The sequence below is a fragment of the Chelonia mydas genome, chromosome 2 (genome assembly GCF_015237465.2).
Source record: "Chelonia mydas isolate rCheMyd1 chromosome 2, rCheMyd1.pri.v2, whole genome shotgun sequence".
Classification (NCBI taxonomy): domain Eukaryota; kingdom Metazoa; phylum Chordata; order Testudines; family Cheloniidae; genus Chelonia; species Chelonia mydas.
The window spans coordinates 237535094-237551161 of record NC_057850.1 but is presented as its reverse complement, the minus strand read 5'-3'; the positions used below and the strand labels follow the sequence as shown (position 1 = coordinate 237551161).

Here is a 16068-nt window from a genome sequence, read left to right as displayed (position 1 = left end):
GTTGAAAACCACTGGGATAGATAAAAAGACAGACAATATCATAATACTTCTATGTAAATCGATGGTTTTGCCCATACCTTGAATACTGCGTGCAGTTCTGATCACCTCATCTCAAAAGCAGATCTATTAGAATTGGAAAAGGTACAGAGAAGGACAACAAAACGAATAAGGGTAGGGAACAGCTTCCATATGAGGAGAGATTAAAAAAGACTGGGACTGTTCAGCTGGGAAAAGAGAGGACTAAGAGGGGATAGGATGGAGGTCTATAAAATGGTGACTGGTATGGAGAAAGTGAATAAGCTACTGTAGTTTACTCCTTCACATAATACAAGAACCAGGGGTCATCCAATGAAATGAATAAATAGCAGATTTAAAACAAACAAAAGAAAGTACTTATTCATACAATGCACAGCCCATGGAACTCATTGGCAAGGGGTGTTGTGAAGGCCAAAACTATAACAGGGTTCAAAAACGAACTAGATAAATTCCTGGAGATTAGGTCCATCAATGGCTATTAGCCAAGATGGTCAGGTATGCAACCCTATGCACTAGCTGTTCCAAGCCTCTGAGTGCCAGAAGCTGGGAGTGGGTGACAGGGGATGGATTACTCGATGATTGCCTGTTCTGGTCACTGTCAGAAGACAGGATACTGGGCTAGATGGATCATTGGTCCGACCTAGTATGGCTGTTCTTCTGTTCTTATGTTTTAGAAGTTTATAAACCAAAATAAACATTTTACCTAGGCTAAAATGTGGGATGCAGTTTTGCTAATTAAAGGTGATTTTAGTTTGTTATATAAACCAAATTTAATTATAAAAGTGCTAGAAAATACAGCATTTGCTAGTTTGTATTTACCTAACACACTATTTATATTTTTAAACTTGATTATTTATTCATTTTCATCCATATCTGTTTATACTCAGAGTTCAGACACTAGAGCTATAAAACACATTGTAAAGGAGTTTTTTTGTTTGTTTGTTTTTGCTTTTGTTTTTTAATGTAAGCTATTCCTAATGCTGGACACATTAAGCTGTAAAAGTTACTTGGCATAAGGCATTCACTGAAGTTTGTATAGTAACATAAGCAACATATACATTTATATGTGTTTCAGAATAATGTGTACATATGGTTTATCCAATAGTCTGTGGCAGTTTTAAAAAGGACATGAGTTTAGGGTTGAAAGAAAAAATAACAGCTATTTGAAAAACAACCATCAAGCAAATTATGTTATTTTGGACACTTCAAAGTTTTGTTTCAAAATGCAGAAATTAATTCGACTATGTTATGAAATATGATGTAGGTTATTCTGAGGCTAAATATGGTAAAAGCTTTCCACAATTTTAGCTTGCAAGAAAGACAGCCAAAGAACTTCTTACTCTGCCCCCTCAAAATCTAAACTCTTGTCAGAAGGACTACAAATTAGCTGTGAGTTGCAAGGGGATTCTAGGAATTGGCAAGCTAATGAGCACACCACGTATTCAGAAACTGGTTGTTGTGGCAGCACAGCACAAAAGATTTCTGGAGCACAGTGCTCTGCTTATTTGCATACCAATTCTCTTTTTGTAATAGGAAAATATTAATTCTACCCCTTCATTCCCTGCTCCTCCATGGTTTGAAATTAATATGTCTGCAGTCTGCATGGTTTGCTACCCCTATTGTATGACTTAATGGATGACTGGCAGTGAAGTATGGTTTGGGTCCTGCATCATGATGATATGGGGAAGTGAGAGTGGACAGACGTTGGGGTTGAAGCCTTAGGGACAGATCCTTGGGTGCAGCCAAAATACACAGAGTGCAAGTCAAGAAGCAGTATGCAAAGATGGCTTAAAGCTCCTGTGTTACTGTCCTGCCCTGTTGCGTCTGTGTACATGGACTATATGGCTGTTCTCTTTATCCTGTGGTAGAGCAGTGTGAAGGATTCTCTTACTCAAGCCAGGCTACAGCGGTCATAAAGGGTCCAAAATGCAGCTGAGGATCAGTGTGATGTATGGATGTTGAGCTGCACACTCTTTTCCCTGCTGCAGGGAGTATAGCAGTAAGGGCCTGGCACGTAAGACCCCCCCATGTCATGTCTGTGCCTCTGGAGGATCATCCTCACACTGGGAAGTAAAAAATTCACCCTCTTCCTGACTTTATTTACCCTTAAATTAATAGGATAAGTGTTCAGTTCAAGCCTTCTCGGTCTTGGCTGCTCCTGGAGTTCCTAGCTCAGGACTGCTCACATTCATTCACTTTCCATGCCTTTCCAAAACTAACCTGTTCTTAAATTGACCAGAAATGTTGAAATACGTCTTTATATGACATTCCGGGGTGCAATCCAGACCAGTGAGGGGTTATGTCACCCTTGCCCTGCAGCTTGGGGTGCCTCACAGTGCTTTCCTGCTATAGCTCCCAACCTGGACTTCTCACAAACAGTATGCAGGTTACACTCTGAGTGTTTGTGTATAGCCACAGCCCTGGTCCAGCAACCCTGGCCCCAGCAGCTTGTCAGCAAACACCAGCTGCTCTCGGACTTCCAGCAGCCTTGAGTTTCACTTGCAGGTGACCCCAACACATGCCCAGTCCCAAATTTACCACCCAAAAAGTATAATCTGCACTGTCCAGCCCTCTTCTGGACAGTGCAGTTATATTAGGTCTGTTTCCCATCTAAGGGGATCAATAAACAACAGTTTGCTACCCTAAATGGAGTTACCCACACAATTCAGTTTAAACATAACACTGGATTAGTTTTGATTAATGAATAAAACAAGCTTATTTAACTTCAAGGAGATACGTTTTAAGCGAGTACCCGTATAAGGCATTAAAGTCAGAAATGGTTACAAGAGAAATAAAGATAAAATGCTTCCTAAACTTAACAAACAAGACTTGGTTCAAGGTGAACTTCTTACCATATGCTTCCAGCAACAGGGCTGACCAAACTTCAGGTCAGGATCTCTCCCCCAAGTCAAATGGGCAGGTTTCTTTTGCCTTCTTTGGTGAAAGAGTGAGAGATGGATAGGAAGAGATAACTTGGAGGGGTTTTGCCCCTTACTTTTATAGTTCAGTCACCCTTTGAAATGCATTTTCTTGAGGACAAGCCCTAGGTAAAATTCATTCAAACAGTAAAGGAGGGCGGTGAAAGATTTTGCACCCTGTTTCTTTTCACCTCTGTTTGCTGAAATGCAGATTTTTCTTGTCTTCTGTCTTCCCCCCCCTTGTTGTCTGAAGACACTGTTATATGTTACAACTTATATGTAAATTGAGTTAAACACCCATTCCTTAGTTTAAGACCTGCTTGACCAGTCCTGCCTAATCAGGGCTAGTGGGTTTGAACATGTGCAACTAATATTATTCAGGGGGAATTCATAACTTTGCATATAATGTTGCCACACACATTTCATTATGATATTATTGACCAGCAAGTTATTAGTTTTCCAGTGATACCTCACAAGGCATATTTTATACAAAAATTATTACAATGGTATGTAGGGTGTGAATACAGGGATGCATTCTGTCATACTTTAGTAGACCACTTAATACACTCAAATATGTAACTGTTGATATTCTGCAATTTTTAGCTTTGTTAATGCCTTCCAGGATAAGGCAAATTGGGGATAATCACAGATTAATTACTACAGTTTGAAGACATGAATCTGTAGAAGTTGCGTGAGGTGAATATTGATGTACAATGGAGTTACTGTAGCAGAGCAGGGATTCCAACAGAGAGTAACATTCTATCTTGTTTACACTTGTGTAGGTCTGGAACACAGGAGCATATGATTCGTTGTGAGTAGGGGACATGCCTGTGAGAGAGAAATCTGCTTCTAGTTCAACCCTTTCAACATTACACTGTAGGCAGTCACCAGTTATTCTTCTTTGATTTGGGTGTTGATTAATCACGCAGTCATTTTTCTTTCATGGGTGCATACAAATGCCTTAGAAATATGCGGTTTGCAGTATTGTTGTAACCATATTGGTCCCAGAGAAAGACAAAGGGTGGGGGGAGGTAATATTTTTTATTGGACCAACTTCTGTGGGTGGAAGAGACAAGCTTCCAAGCTGCACAGAGCTGTTCTTCAGGTCTGGAAAAGGTAACCACAGTGTCACAGCTAAATACAAGATCATTAAAGATACGGGGTTAATGCATGTTGCAAGAAACCACTTAAAATGAAGCGGTCAGTTAGCACTGCTACAGTCCATAGAACAAAGAAGGGCTAGTAGATTACCAATTGTTGTAAAGAGCCATAAAACCAGTGTCTCTGTTGAGACTATGATTTTTAGTGTCTAGGAAAGTTATGAATTTAAGTTCTCCTGCTTGTATTTTGAAGGCTTGTATTTTGACGGTTTCTTTTGAGGATGAGTACTGGTAGGTCAGCTTGTATGGTGAAAAACGTTCGCCTATGGGTGATAGGGTGTTTTTGTCTTTTATCATTTTTCTGGATGAGTTCATTAAAGAGCACAGTGATTGTCTAGTTTTACCCACATAGCTGTTGGGACATTTGATGCACTGGATGAGGTACACCACATGTCATGATAGACACATGTAGGGGTATTGATCATTATAGCAGAGACATGTCTGTAGGTTTTCCATCTGTTTTTCTGGCAGTATGTGGTACCGCTCTGAATTGGTGTGTTCTAGCCTCTGGGGAGCTTCTGATGTTGAGCTTGGAGATGTTGGGGGGTCTTTGGAAGACTAGAAGAGGGGTTTTGGGACAAATTTCTTTCAGGGTATGATCCACATCAAGTAAGGGTTATAATTGTTTGATGATACCCCGTGTAGGTTCCAGTTTGAGGAATGTGGTCAGTGGTTGTTTGTTTTTGTATTGAAGCAAGTTCTCTCGGGTTATTTGGGTGGCCTGCTCCATGATGTGATCAACCTCTCTGGTGGAGTGAAGCTGCTCTGGGAGGTTACAAAACAAAACAAAAACACCACCAAAAACCTGAGGGTTAAAAATATTTCTGTTTAGAGCCAATTGGTGAAATTAAAGGCCTTGAAATTTTCAGCCTGACTTATTAAAGTTGATGAGCCAAAGGCAGTCCATCCCATAAATGCTTCCTCTGATGCCACATAAAATTGTTTCATCCTCTTTACTAGTTTCTTCTGCAGGGTCAAGAACTCTGCAGTTGTGGCAAAAAGTAGCCCCACATTCAGGCAAAGTGTAGCTGTAATGGGCACAGCTTTGAACTGGGCAAGAACAAACTGGCTGTGGAATAGGATTGAGCTCCTTTATAGCAGCATGTTTATTTATGGAGATGTTTTACTATATGTGTAAACAGATATTAATTTAATGAGCCCTATACAATTCTTTGAAGTACTTTGTGCTGCTTGATAATAACCCAAAGGAAAATTGACCCCAGAGTATAAGGAAAATTAGCAGTTGTTATAGAATAATGAATAAGAGCACAATTTTGATCCCCCAAAAGCAAGGGCCTTTGGAAACTCCTAAATTGTTGATTTTAGTCCTGGAAACTATATTCTAAATTTGCAGTAAAGGAATATGAGAATTCAGGGTTCAGGTATCTGGGAATACTCCCCCTAACAATTCTATCATCCTTAAGGATTGACTAGACATGAACACTAATCTGGAATAAAATAGGGTGTAAATTTAAAGCAGATTAATTATTCCTGATTAACTCCCAGTGTAGACACCCAAATTCTGGAATAAGACTGCCTTATTCTGAATTAGTGTAATGCACTTCCAGAGTGGATTAGCTAATGTGGAATAAGGCAATTTTATTGCAGGATAAGAGTGTCCACTCTTGGAGTTAATCTGGAATAGCCTTTACTCATGTTGAGTAGTATGTTGGTTTGCAAGCAAACCCATTGCTCATGGAGTAAAGTACTACTCAGTATGGGTACCCGCTGTACTATTTGTTAACATATAGTCAGTCACCTCCTGGATTGACATCAGAAGAGCATTCTGTCCTCACAGAAAGTATTAATACTGCTGAGTTTATTTTTATCAAGGTGTGAAAGCTCTAGCTCAGAGAGATAGAAATATATTGAAAAATACCATATTGTTTCTGGAGGCTAGGTTAATATTTCACCTCTGAACTCCAGGAATTAAATTTGGTATAATCACTAATTGGAGATGAGTGATAATTAGTGGTTCTCATTTTGGACTCAATCCTGTTCGGTATTGAGTTCATAATGAGAGGTACTAAGGTTTTTAAACCCTCATAATCCCTTTTAAACCTTATGACAGCATCTTACAGGATTGGACATGTAGTCCCTGGTGGATGTTTGCCCATCACTAAACCACAGAATTTTACATAATTCATCTTGATTGGCAGTCTACTTCTGACAGGCTAGAAGTGAAAACACAGGGGTGTACATTGGCAGAACTCTGTGGGAAAACTTCCACAGTGGGTGCTATGCTATGTTTTGTGGACTTAATACTCAGTGAAATTGGTTCCTCACTTTCTTGAACACTAGCATTCAGCAAGTGAACCACTAATTAAATAAAAAAGAATAACTAAATAGAAAAAAAAATAGCCTGGTATAATAGTAATTCAGCAGGAGTTGCTAACTCGTTTGTTCTTTTCTAAATACTTTTGTCTGCCCCTTCCTGCTTGCTTTGTATCAAATGCAGCTGTTCTGTTGGGGCAAAGGCTCTGTTTTGATGGTCCACCCTTTGAGACTGATGGAGGCTGATAGTTTTAGATGTCTCTGAGATAGAGCAGTCTGTTGGATTCTATTTGGTCTTGTGGGACACTATAAGAATCTGGTGTCCACACCTATGTATATGGTGGCTCCCAAAGGCCCACTTCCTCACCTTTTTCCTTGCTGCTACTGCTGTTATTGTTTGTTTGTACTGTGGAAGCACCTAGGAGCCCCATAGGCCTAGGTGTTGAAGGACTGGGGGTGGGGAGGGTTCTGTCCAACAGAGGGGTCAGTACTCATGGGGTGTAGCCTTCTGCTTCCTGCTTGCATAGTCCCCACTGGCCTCCTCAGCAGAGGAGAGTAACTGCTGCTAGGTAGCTTGTTCAGCTGCAGCTTTTTGGGAAGTGTTATGGGCAGAAAGCCAACATGGAGCCCCAGCAGCCAAGAGTGCCCCTCCTGCATGGAGCCCCACCCGCTTCCCCTGCTGGGCAGATCCCCCTCCTCACCCTGATCCCTCAGTGCAGCCCCGTTGGGACTTTGCAACTGACAGTTTTGAAACCTCTGCTCTAGTTCAAACAGAAATTAATTCAGGGAGGTTCTATGGCCTGTCTTATAGAGGAATTCACACCAGATGAGCATAATGGTCTCGTCTAGCCTTATAAAATATAAATTTATGCATGAAGGAAGAAAGCTTGAGCACCAGTGGGGAAAGACCCTTTTGTCCCATATTGATTGTGACATAAAGAATATTTTGGGTTCTTTGCTTTCTGATCAAGGGACCTCTTCTGGTTCGTGAATAACTTGTTGAAACCTTCTTGTCTCCAGTTGGACTGCAGTTGAGCATTTCTTGCTGTGAGGAGATTTGATGCACTTTACTCAGATTCAGATGGAAAGCATCAAAATTAAAAGTCTAAATTAATTCATACTGAAGAAAACCTGGTTTTGTGGTGTGTGTGTGTGTGTGTGTGTGTGTGTGTGTGTATGTATGTGCATGTACGCATGTGTGTTCACACATGCATTTTTCCAGTATTCTGCTTACCTTGGAGGGAAATGTGTTACCAAATACTTCAGTTTCTAGAGACCTTGTTTAGATGTATCCTAAGAGTAAGTAAAACATAGAAAAATCACAGAAATTAGCATCTGAAAGACCTTTCATGAACCCTGTCTATTCCTTTACCCACTGCATGATTGTACCTAAAATATATTTATTTCTCCAGTATACTTTGGGAAGAAGCTTCTACCACTTCCCTTTTGAGCCTATGCCATAAACCATTTGAGACTTCCCTTCAGGGAATTCACAGTCACTCAGGATGATACTCATAATGTTTTACACAGTATATAATTTCTTCTTACTGATTTTATCTTATTACTCCTTTGGGTCACCCTAAGTACTTTTTTCTCCATCTGTAACCTTTTATGCCCATTACACATTGGTAGGCTTATCAGGTTCCCCGAGTAATCACTTAGTGAAACAAAAAATATTTATGCTTTTGATCTTTCCTCATTACTAATCCCTCCAGCTCATAATCAATCATTTCTGTTGTTCTCTGAACTCGCTCCAATTTACAGCCCCAACTTTTTAGTATTCAGATTCCCCAGACTGAGAGGTGCAATCCTGCCAGAGTCCTATAGAGGAGGACCGTTAACTCTTCGCTCTATAACATGATTACTCTGCACATGCAGCCACAAGCCACTTTGCCCAATTTTGTTACCATATTGGACTGCATCCACTTTTAATTTAATGTCCACAAGGTTGAATAGCAGCCCTAAATTTCTTTCCTATCAGATATACTAGCTTGTATTTTTCCAGATTAAATTTAATTTTATTTCATTCCTCTCACCCTTTTTTGCAGCACTTCCCAATAAATTAGAATCTGCAAATGTCAGTATCCTGTTGTTAATACTACATAGTGAATTAATGAAACCAGATTATCACTGAGCTCTACAGCTTCCCACTAGACATCTTTCCTCTTCTCATCATGATACATTGCCTTTTAACCGTATCCAATGATTTTCCCAGCCAGTTTGAATTTAGGTTTTGAGGCGCTGTTTTAAATGCTTTGCCAAAATCCAGGTACATTGCCTCCGCTACATTTCCTTCACCATTAGTTGTGTAAAAAAGAGCGTCTGACCCCATTCGTTCTTTGTAATCCAATTTTGCTTGTTGCTTTTGATTCTGTTTTGCTCTGAGATGTTTCAAGATTTTCCCCATTACTTTAAAATGTATTTAAATAATGCTTTCTAAATAATAAATGTCAGAATCACTTTTCTTTCCTTTGTGGAGACCATAAACGCACTTGCTTTCCCCTTAGTCTGTCCCCAGTACTTCATGGTTCTTCAAAAATAATAGAATGTGTAACCTTTAATGCACAGCAGATATATTGCCATTCCCTTATACTAGCTATCTATGTATATCCCATACTGGCACTTCTCTGAAGCCACTTTTCTTCAGAATCTCACCTTTAATTTTTATAAGTAAGTCTCTAGATGTCATGGTTGTGAAGAAATCTTCAAAAAAAAAAATGAACTGAATGTAACTGATGCAGAGATGAGCCTTCAGAGAGGCTGGAACACTAGCTCTGAGAGGCATGAACCACACCATTCATCTTAGTGGAGGGTTAACTCAGCAATCCGGTGCTGGTTATTTAATTGTCAGTATTGTTAACTTTTTCATCCTTTATGTAAAAAAAAATAGAGGGAGGGCCACAGATCCTCAGAGTTTATTGAGAGCGATGACTAGTGTCAGTGCCACAAGTAGTGGTTTCTGGGAGATACCACCAAGCCTCATGAGCCAACAGGGCCTATGGGTACATTCATGTACCTCAAGGGGGGAGCTTAAGAAGCCCATTAGAACAAAGTGGCACATACGATCATATTGTGAACATCAATACAATTTACTGTGAATAGTGTATAATTTTTGTGGTTCATGTCAGTGGGGCTAAAGTTGTGGGTGGAGCTTGGGAGAGTACTACTGTCTAAAATATATGCATATTGCATATATATATATAAATGTACAACATGACCATCACCCCAGTAGTAAAATACTATGCAGAATGACATGTCAGGTTTTCTAAAATATGTTTCTCTTGTCTCAGGGTTACCAAGGTATGGTTGATGGAGGTGACAACATTGTTGAAGTGTCATGGGAAAGTGTTTCAAGCATCTTGCAAGTGGTAAGTATGGTGAACAACCGAAAACAAAGCAAAACCCTCATTTGAAATCATTAACCAGAATTTTTAAACTTAAAAGATTAAGGCCAAGAATTTCAAAAGTAGTCAGTGAGGTTGACTGGCTCCATTTTGGGCATCCAACTTCAAACACTTGTTGACAGTGCCTGATTTTCAGATAATTGCTGCTCAGCACCTTCCAGAAATCAGATCTCTATGAGGTATGTCATGCTGAGCACCTAGAAACAGTAACCCCTTTTGAAAATGTAGGTCCTAGATTTTCAAAATTGGGTGCCCAAAGTTAGGCTGCTAAATGCATGTTTAGGCATACACATTAATCAGGAGTGGCAGAATTGGGCCCAAGAAGTTTAAAACAATGTCATATTAGTACTGTAGTAGGGAAATGCTGTGTTTTATGTGATGCCATGGAAGCTGTTCACCAATAAAAGTAAACATTTACATTTTTAAAATTTATATGCAAAACAATTGCTAAAAAATGAGACCATTATATGTGGAGGCTAGTGCACATACCTGGTGGGCTCCTATAACCAGATCATTGTGCAAAACAAGATTGTGCTGTAGTTACCTCTCTGCAGTATTTCTTCTTCACAAAATAGCTCTCATTTTCACTAACACATAAAAGAAAGGTAGGATGTTGCTTGCAGGCCTTTCTGTTCTTTTCTATCCTATTCTAATTTTATTTTGCATAAATAAGTATTTTTTCAGGAATGGGTAATTTTTTTTTCTACTTGTTTCATAGTTCTGTTTCTGAATAGAGGCACCCACTGTTAGTAGCAAATGGGTCACATGCTTCTTTCACTTAACACAGTCTCTTGCCTATTATCATGTCTGATGTTTCTAGTGTGAGTCATTTTACACATTGTTTCCATTATGGCTGGTTACTTTTAGAACCACTTCAAGAGTGTGTGTGTGTGCGTGTGCGCCTCACTCTCATTCATGGAGTCAGGTTTCCCAGCTCTCTTCTTCCTCACTTTCATCTTCCCATTATCAGCTTGTTGTGACTTTCAACACGTATGGGCAGTGCCACGAAATGGTTTAGAACAGGAAGTGCTCGATGGTGAGGCAGACTGTTTCAGATGGCAATACAAACTGTATAAATTCCAAGCTCAAATTTGGGTTGGGCCTGGCTCAGATTTCTTGTTTTTACTCAACATAGGAAATGATTATGAAACACTGAAAGGATAATCTCCAAATCTTCTGCTAGGAAAAAAGAAAAGCTTCTGCATTATGTTAATGTTACTTTCTAGTATACATTAGAAATACAGTAAAACTACAATCAAGGACAGTAAGCTTGTATAAAAGACAAAATGATGATTATATATTTTCTGTAAAGCTTGCTGACAGATTCTGAACAAATTTTAAACAACTAACAACATTTTCCAAAAGCCAGGACTTGCTGTTCAACTACCCAGACATCTGTTGGGAAAATAATACAGCCGGGCACAGATTATCCAACAAATTCTTGGAATGAATTGGAGACACATTTTATTACAGAAGGTGGAGAAAGTGACTAGGGGAGAGTTTATTCTAGATTTGATTCTGACAAACAGGGAGGAACTGGTTTTAGAATTTGAAGGTGGAAGGCAGCTTGGGTAAAAGTGTCCATGAAATGATAAGAGTTCATGATCTAAAGAATAGTAAGAGGGAAAATAGCACAATAAAAATAATGGAATTTCAAGAAGGCAGACTTTAGCAAACTCAGAGAATTGGTAGCTAAGCTCCCATGGGAATGAAGTCTAATGGAAAAAAGAATTCTGGAGAGTTGGCAGTTTTTTAAAGAGACATTATTAAGGACACAAGAGCAAACTATTCCAATGCATTGGAAAGAGGAAGCATGGTAAGACACCACCCTGGCTTAACCAGCAGATCTTTAATGACCTGATACTCCAAAAAGAGTTATATTAAAAAGTAGAAACTAGGTCATATTACAAAGAATGATTATAAATAAAACCAACACAAGCAGATAGGGACAAAATTTGAAAGACCAAGGCATAAAAAGGGTAGCAAGAAAACATTTTACAAATACAATAGAAGCAAAAGGAAGAGCAAGGACAAAATAGGCTCATTACTCAATGAGGAGGGAAAGACAATATCAGAAAAAGCAACAATGGCTGAAGTGTTAAATGCCTTTTTTGTGTCAGTTTTCACCGAAAAGGTTAGCAGTAATCGGATGACTAACATAGTGAACGCCAGTATAAATGGGGGAGGATCTGAGGCTAAAATAGGGAAAGAACAAGTTAAGAATGTCTTCAAGTCCGCAGAGCTTGATGAAATACATTCTAGAATACTTAAGGAACTAGCTGAAGAGATCTCTGAGCCATTAGCGATTAACTTTGAGAAAGTCTGGAGGATGAGAGAGATTCCAGGGGACTAGGAAAGGGGAAATATAGTACCTATCTATTAAAAAGGGAATAAGGACAACCCAGGGAATTATAGATCAGTCATCTTAACTTTGGTACTCAGAAAGATAATGGAGCAAATTATCAAACAATCAATTTGTAAGCGCCTAGAATAAAATAAAGTGATAAGTAACAGACAACATGGATTTGTCAAGAAAAATCATGTCAAACCAACTTAATAGCCTTATTTGACACGGTAACAAACCTTGTGGATTGAGGGGAAGCAATAGATATGATATAACTCAACTTTAGTAAGGCTTTTGATACAGACGCACATACCTTCTCATAAACATGGTAGAGAAATATATCCTAGATGAACCTACTGTAAGGTGGGCACACAATAGGTTGGAAAAGCGTACTCAGAGTGTAGTTATTAATGCTTCACAATCAGACTGGAAGGGCATAACAAGTGGGTCCCTCAGGGATCTGTCCTGGGTCCAGTTCTATTCAAAATGATTTGGATAATGTCACAGAATACACTTATAAAGTTTGTGGATGATACCATGCTGGGAGGGATTGCAAGCGCTGTAAAGGACAAATCTTGACAAACTGGAGAAATGGCCTGAAATACATAGGATGTAATTCAATAAGGACGCATGCAAAATTCTCCACTTAGGAAGAAACAATCAATTGCGCAAATACAAAATGGGAAAGGACTTCCAAGCAGGGTGTACTGCAGAAAAGGATCTGAGGGTTATAATGGATCACAAACTAAATACGAGTCAACAATGTAACACTGTTGTAAAAAAAAGCAAACATCACTCTGGAATGTATTAGCAGGAGTGTTGTAAGTAAGACACGAGAAGTAATTCTTCCACTGCTCTCAGCACTGATAAGACGGAGTATTGTGTCCAGTTCTGGGTGCCACATTTCGGGAAAGATGTGGACAAATTGGAGAAAGTCCAGACGATCAACAAAAATGATTAAGGGTCTAGAAAACATGACCTGCAAGGAAAGATTGAAAAAAATGGGTTTGTTTAATCTGGAGAAGAGAAGACTGAAGGGAGACAGGATAACAGTCTGCAAGTATGTATCTACCACGCTTGTTTCCTGCCTCATTGCCTGATATACATGTACCATAGTTTTTAGAATATAATTTTCCTAGAGGTTTGGGTAACTCTCTGTTATTTTCTAGTGTACTTCCATACTCTTTTTGTTAATATTTTCTTAATTAACAAATCAACATAAAAATAATTAGCAATTAACATAAAATATGACAAAGATAAATTAGAACTGATTTATTTCCTTTTTCCAGGGAGGGACAGTTATTGGTAGCGCACGCTGCAAAGAATTTCGTACCCGGGAAGGCCGTTTGAAGGCAGCTTTCAACTTGATTCAGCGTGGAATCACTAACCTTTGTGTGATTGGTGGTGATGGTAGTTTAACAGGTGCTAATCTCTTTCGTGAAGAATGGAGTGGACTTCTAGAGGAACTGGCACAAAGTGGTAAGTTTGCATCTCTGTGGACATGCAGAACACTTAGATCTTCCTCAACTGATGAAAGAAAATTATGTGTTATTATTACACAGAAAAATTACATTCAAAGAATGTTATTTAGGTTGCAAAGTCAACCACATGACAATTAGGAAATGCTAGATTTATGATTGTTTACACATAACTTTTCAGTCTCTTTGTGCATCCATCCTGTGCTCTCAATGAGTCAGAGTTCCTGTGGGGGAAAAAAAATAGCACAGGATCATGTAATTAAAGACTATCATAATGCATACACAAAAGGGGCCAAATTAAAGTTGCAAAGTGTAACAGTGTGGCTTACCCCATGGGCTGAAGAACCTGGGTCTAAGCCATCCCGATTACAGATTGAGCCATACCTTACTCCTGAGGGCATTCTGTACCAAAAAATTAAAAATTCTGTGCATGGTATTTTAAAATTCTGCAAAATTCTTGCAAATTTTATTTGTCAAATAAATGTGGAGGCTCCAGTGTGGCATTGGGGAACACAGACCACTGGCTGCACAAAGGTGGGAGATCACTGTGCAGCTTCCCCTCAGGACACAGACTCAGCGGTGAGGCTGCACCCAACCCTGACACCAGCTGGGTCTTCCTCAGTCCAGCCCCCTGCCCCAGAGTGATTTAAATCTCTGCCGGCTTCCTGGGCACCCAAAACATGCTGCTGGGGAGGGTCATATGACCGCTCTTGTGGCTTCCCTTTGCTCCCCCATCAGAACATCATTTTTCTACAGGGAAGTAAAGAAATCTGCGGAGGACATAAATTCTGCGCATGCACAGTGGAGCAGTATTCCCCCAGGAGTAACACCTGAGGGAATCAGGCAATTCACTATAAAGAGCAGAAGGTGGCTGCAGTAAGTGGGGAAGCCCAAGGAATTGCAGCTATGCTCGTGGACATTTCAGGGAGAAAAAGGGCTACTGCTGGATTATGACACCAGGGAGCTTGGAGGGTAAAGCCCAGTGAGAAGGAGGCTCCTGAGGGGCAAGAAACTCTAACTGCATTTGGGACTGGACGTCAGAGCCCCAGCGAGGGAGATCTGGGAGGACTGGTGTGGGGGTCAGATTGGTATGGAAGAAAAGTTCTGGGAATGAGAGAAAATTCACAGCAGAGTGAATGAATGGATGTTTTCTTTGTGTTGTTGGAATGAATTTTAGTTTGGGTCTCTGGGTTGCTGTAAACTGGTCCTTGTATTAAACTAGCCCCAGCCAGGGATACTGTTAACCAGAGAGAGCCTCTGTGAGTTCTTAAAGGGCCCCACAGAGAGGGGAAAAAAAGAGGTTAGAAGCTGCAGAGACATCGCTGGCCACAAGGAGTGCTCAATAACAGTAATCCTTTTACACCAGAGGTGGGAAACCTATGGCCCGCGGGCCACATCCGGCCCGCGGGACCATCCTGCCCGGCCCCTGAGCTCCCGGCTTGGGAGACTAGCCCCCGGCCCCTCCCCTGCTGTCTCCCCTCCCCCACAGCCTCAGCTCACTGCGCCGCCAGCGCTCTGGCCCGTCGCTCCTGCCAGGCAGTGCGCCAACATGGCTGGCTCCATCCTGCCGCTCTGAGCAGCATGGTAAGGGGGCGAGGAACGGGGGGGGGGGGGGGGGGGGGGGGTGTTTGGATAGGGGGTGGGGTCCCGGGTGGGTGGTTAGGGGAGGGGGGTCCCAGGAGGGGGCGGTCAGGGGACAGGGAGCAGGGGGGGTTGGATAGGGGGTGGCGTCCCGGGTGGGTGGTTAGGGGAGGGGGGTCCAAGGAGGGGGCGGTCAGGGGACAAGGAGCAGAGGGGGTTGGATAGGTTGGGGGTTCTGAGGGGGGCAGTCGGAGGTAGGAAGTGGAAGGGGGTGGATAGGGGGTGGGGGCCAGGCTGTTTGGGGAGGCACAGCCTTCCCTACCCGGCCCTCCATACAGTTTTGCAATTGATGAGTGATGAGGCCCTCAGGCGAAAAAGTTTACCCACCCCTGTGTTACACACAGGAAACCATAAATGTGGCATTTCCTAAGTTTTAAGTGCTTGACTTTGCATCCTAAATAACTTTATTCAATGTAGTCTTTATGTGTGTAATGTTCTAGAGTTTTAATTAAATGAAAAAAGGGTAAAACCAAGTTTTATGATGTGCAGCTTTAACCACCTCTCCATTATGAATCAACAGCAGGGTCTGAACCCTGGACCTCCAGCACTGCCACTTCTTGAAGTACCAGATTAACAACATTGGCTGGCACCCAGAGAAGGCTGTTTTCTCTGAGGAGGGAGTGGGTTTCTGGATCTATGGGACTGTTGCGGGGAAGCCCAGTCTGGCCTGGAGTTCTCTCTCCCCCAACCCCAGAAGTCAGGGGTGCTCCTGTCCCATGTGTTACCCCAGAGGGATGACTGGCTTCTGGTACCATGTGGTAGATCTGTGGGTAGTTGGCCTGCCTCTCTCTCTCTCTCTCTCCCCCCCCTTCC

General features: G+C 41.1%; 1 protein-coding gene across 11 annotated transcripts in view; it reads left to right on the top strand.

The window, feature by feature from the left end:
• LOC102941241 (phosphofructokinase, platelet) overlaps positions 1–16068 on the top strand; it is an 81755-nt gene that overhangs the window by 17058 nt on the left and 48629 nt on the right. For all 11 annotated transcript variants that reach the window (XM_037891011.2, XM_037891010.2, XM_037891004.2 and 8 more), the window contains exons 3-4: positions 9679–9756; positions 13426–13615. In XM_037891011.2, coding sequence (XP_037746939.1) covers positions 9679–9756; positions 13426–13615 — 268 coding nt within the window. The remainder of the gene's footprint in view (positions 1–9678; positions 9757–13425; positions 13616–16068) is intronic.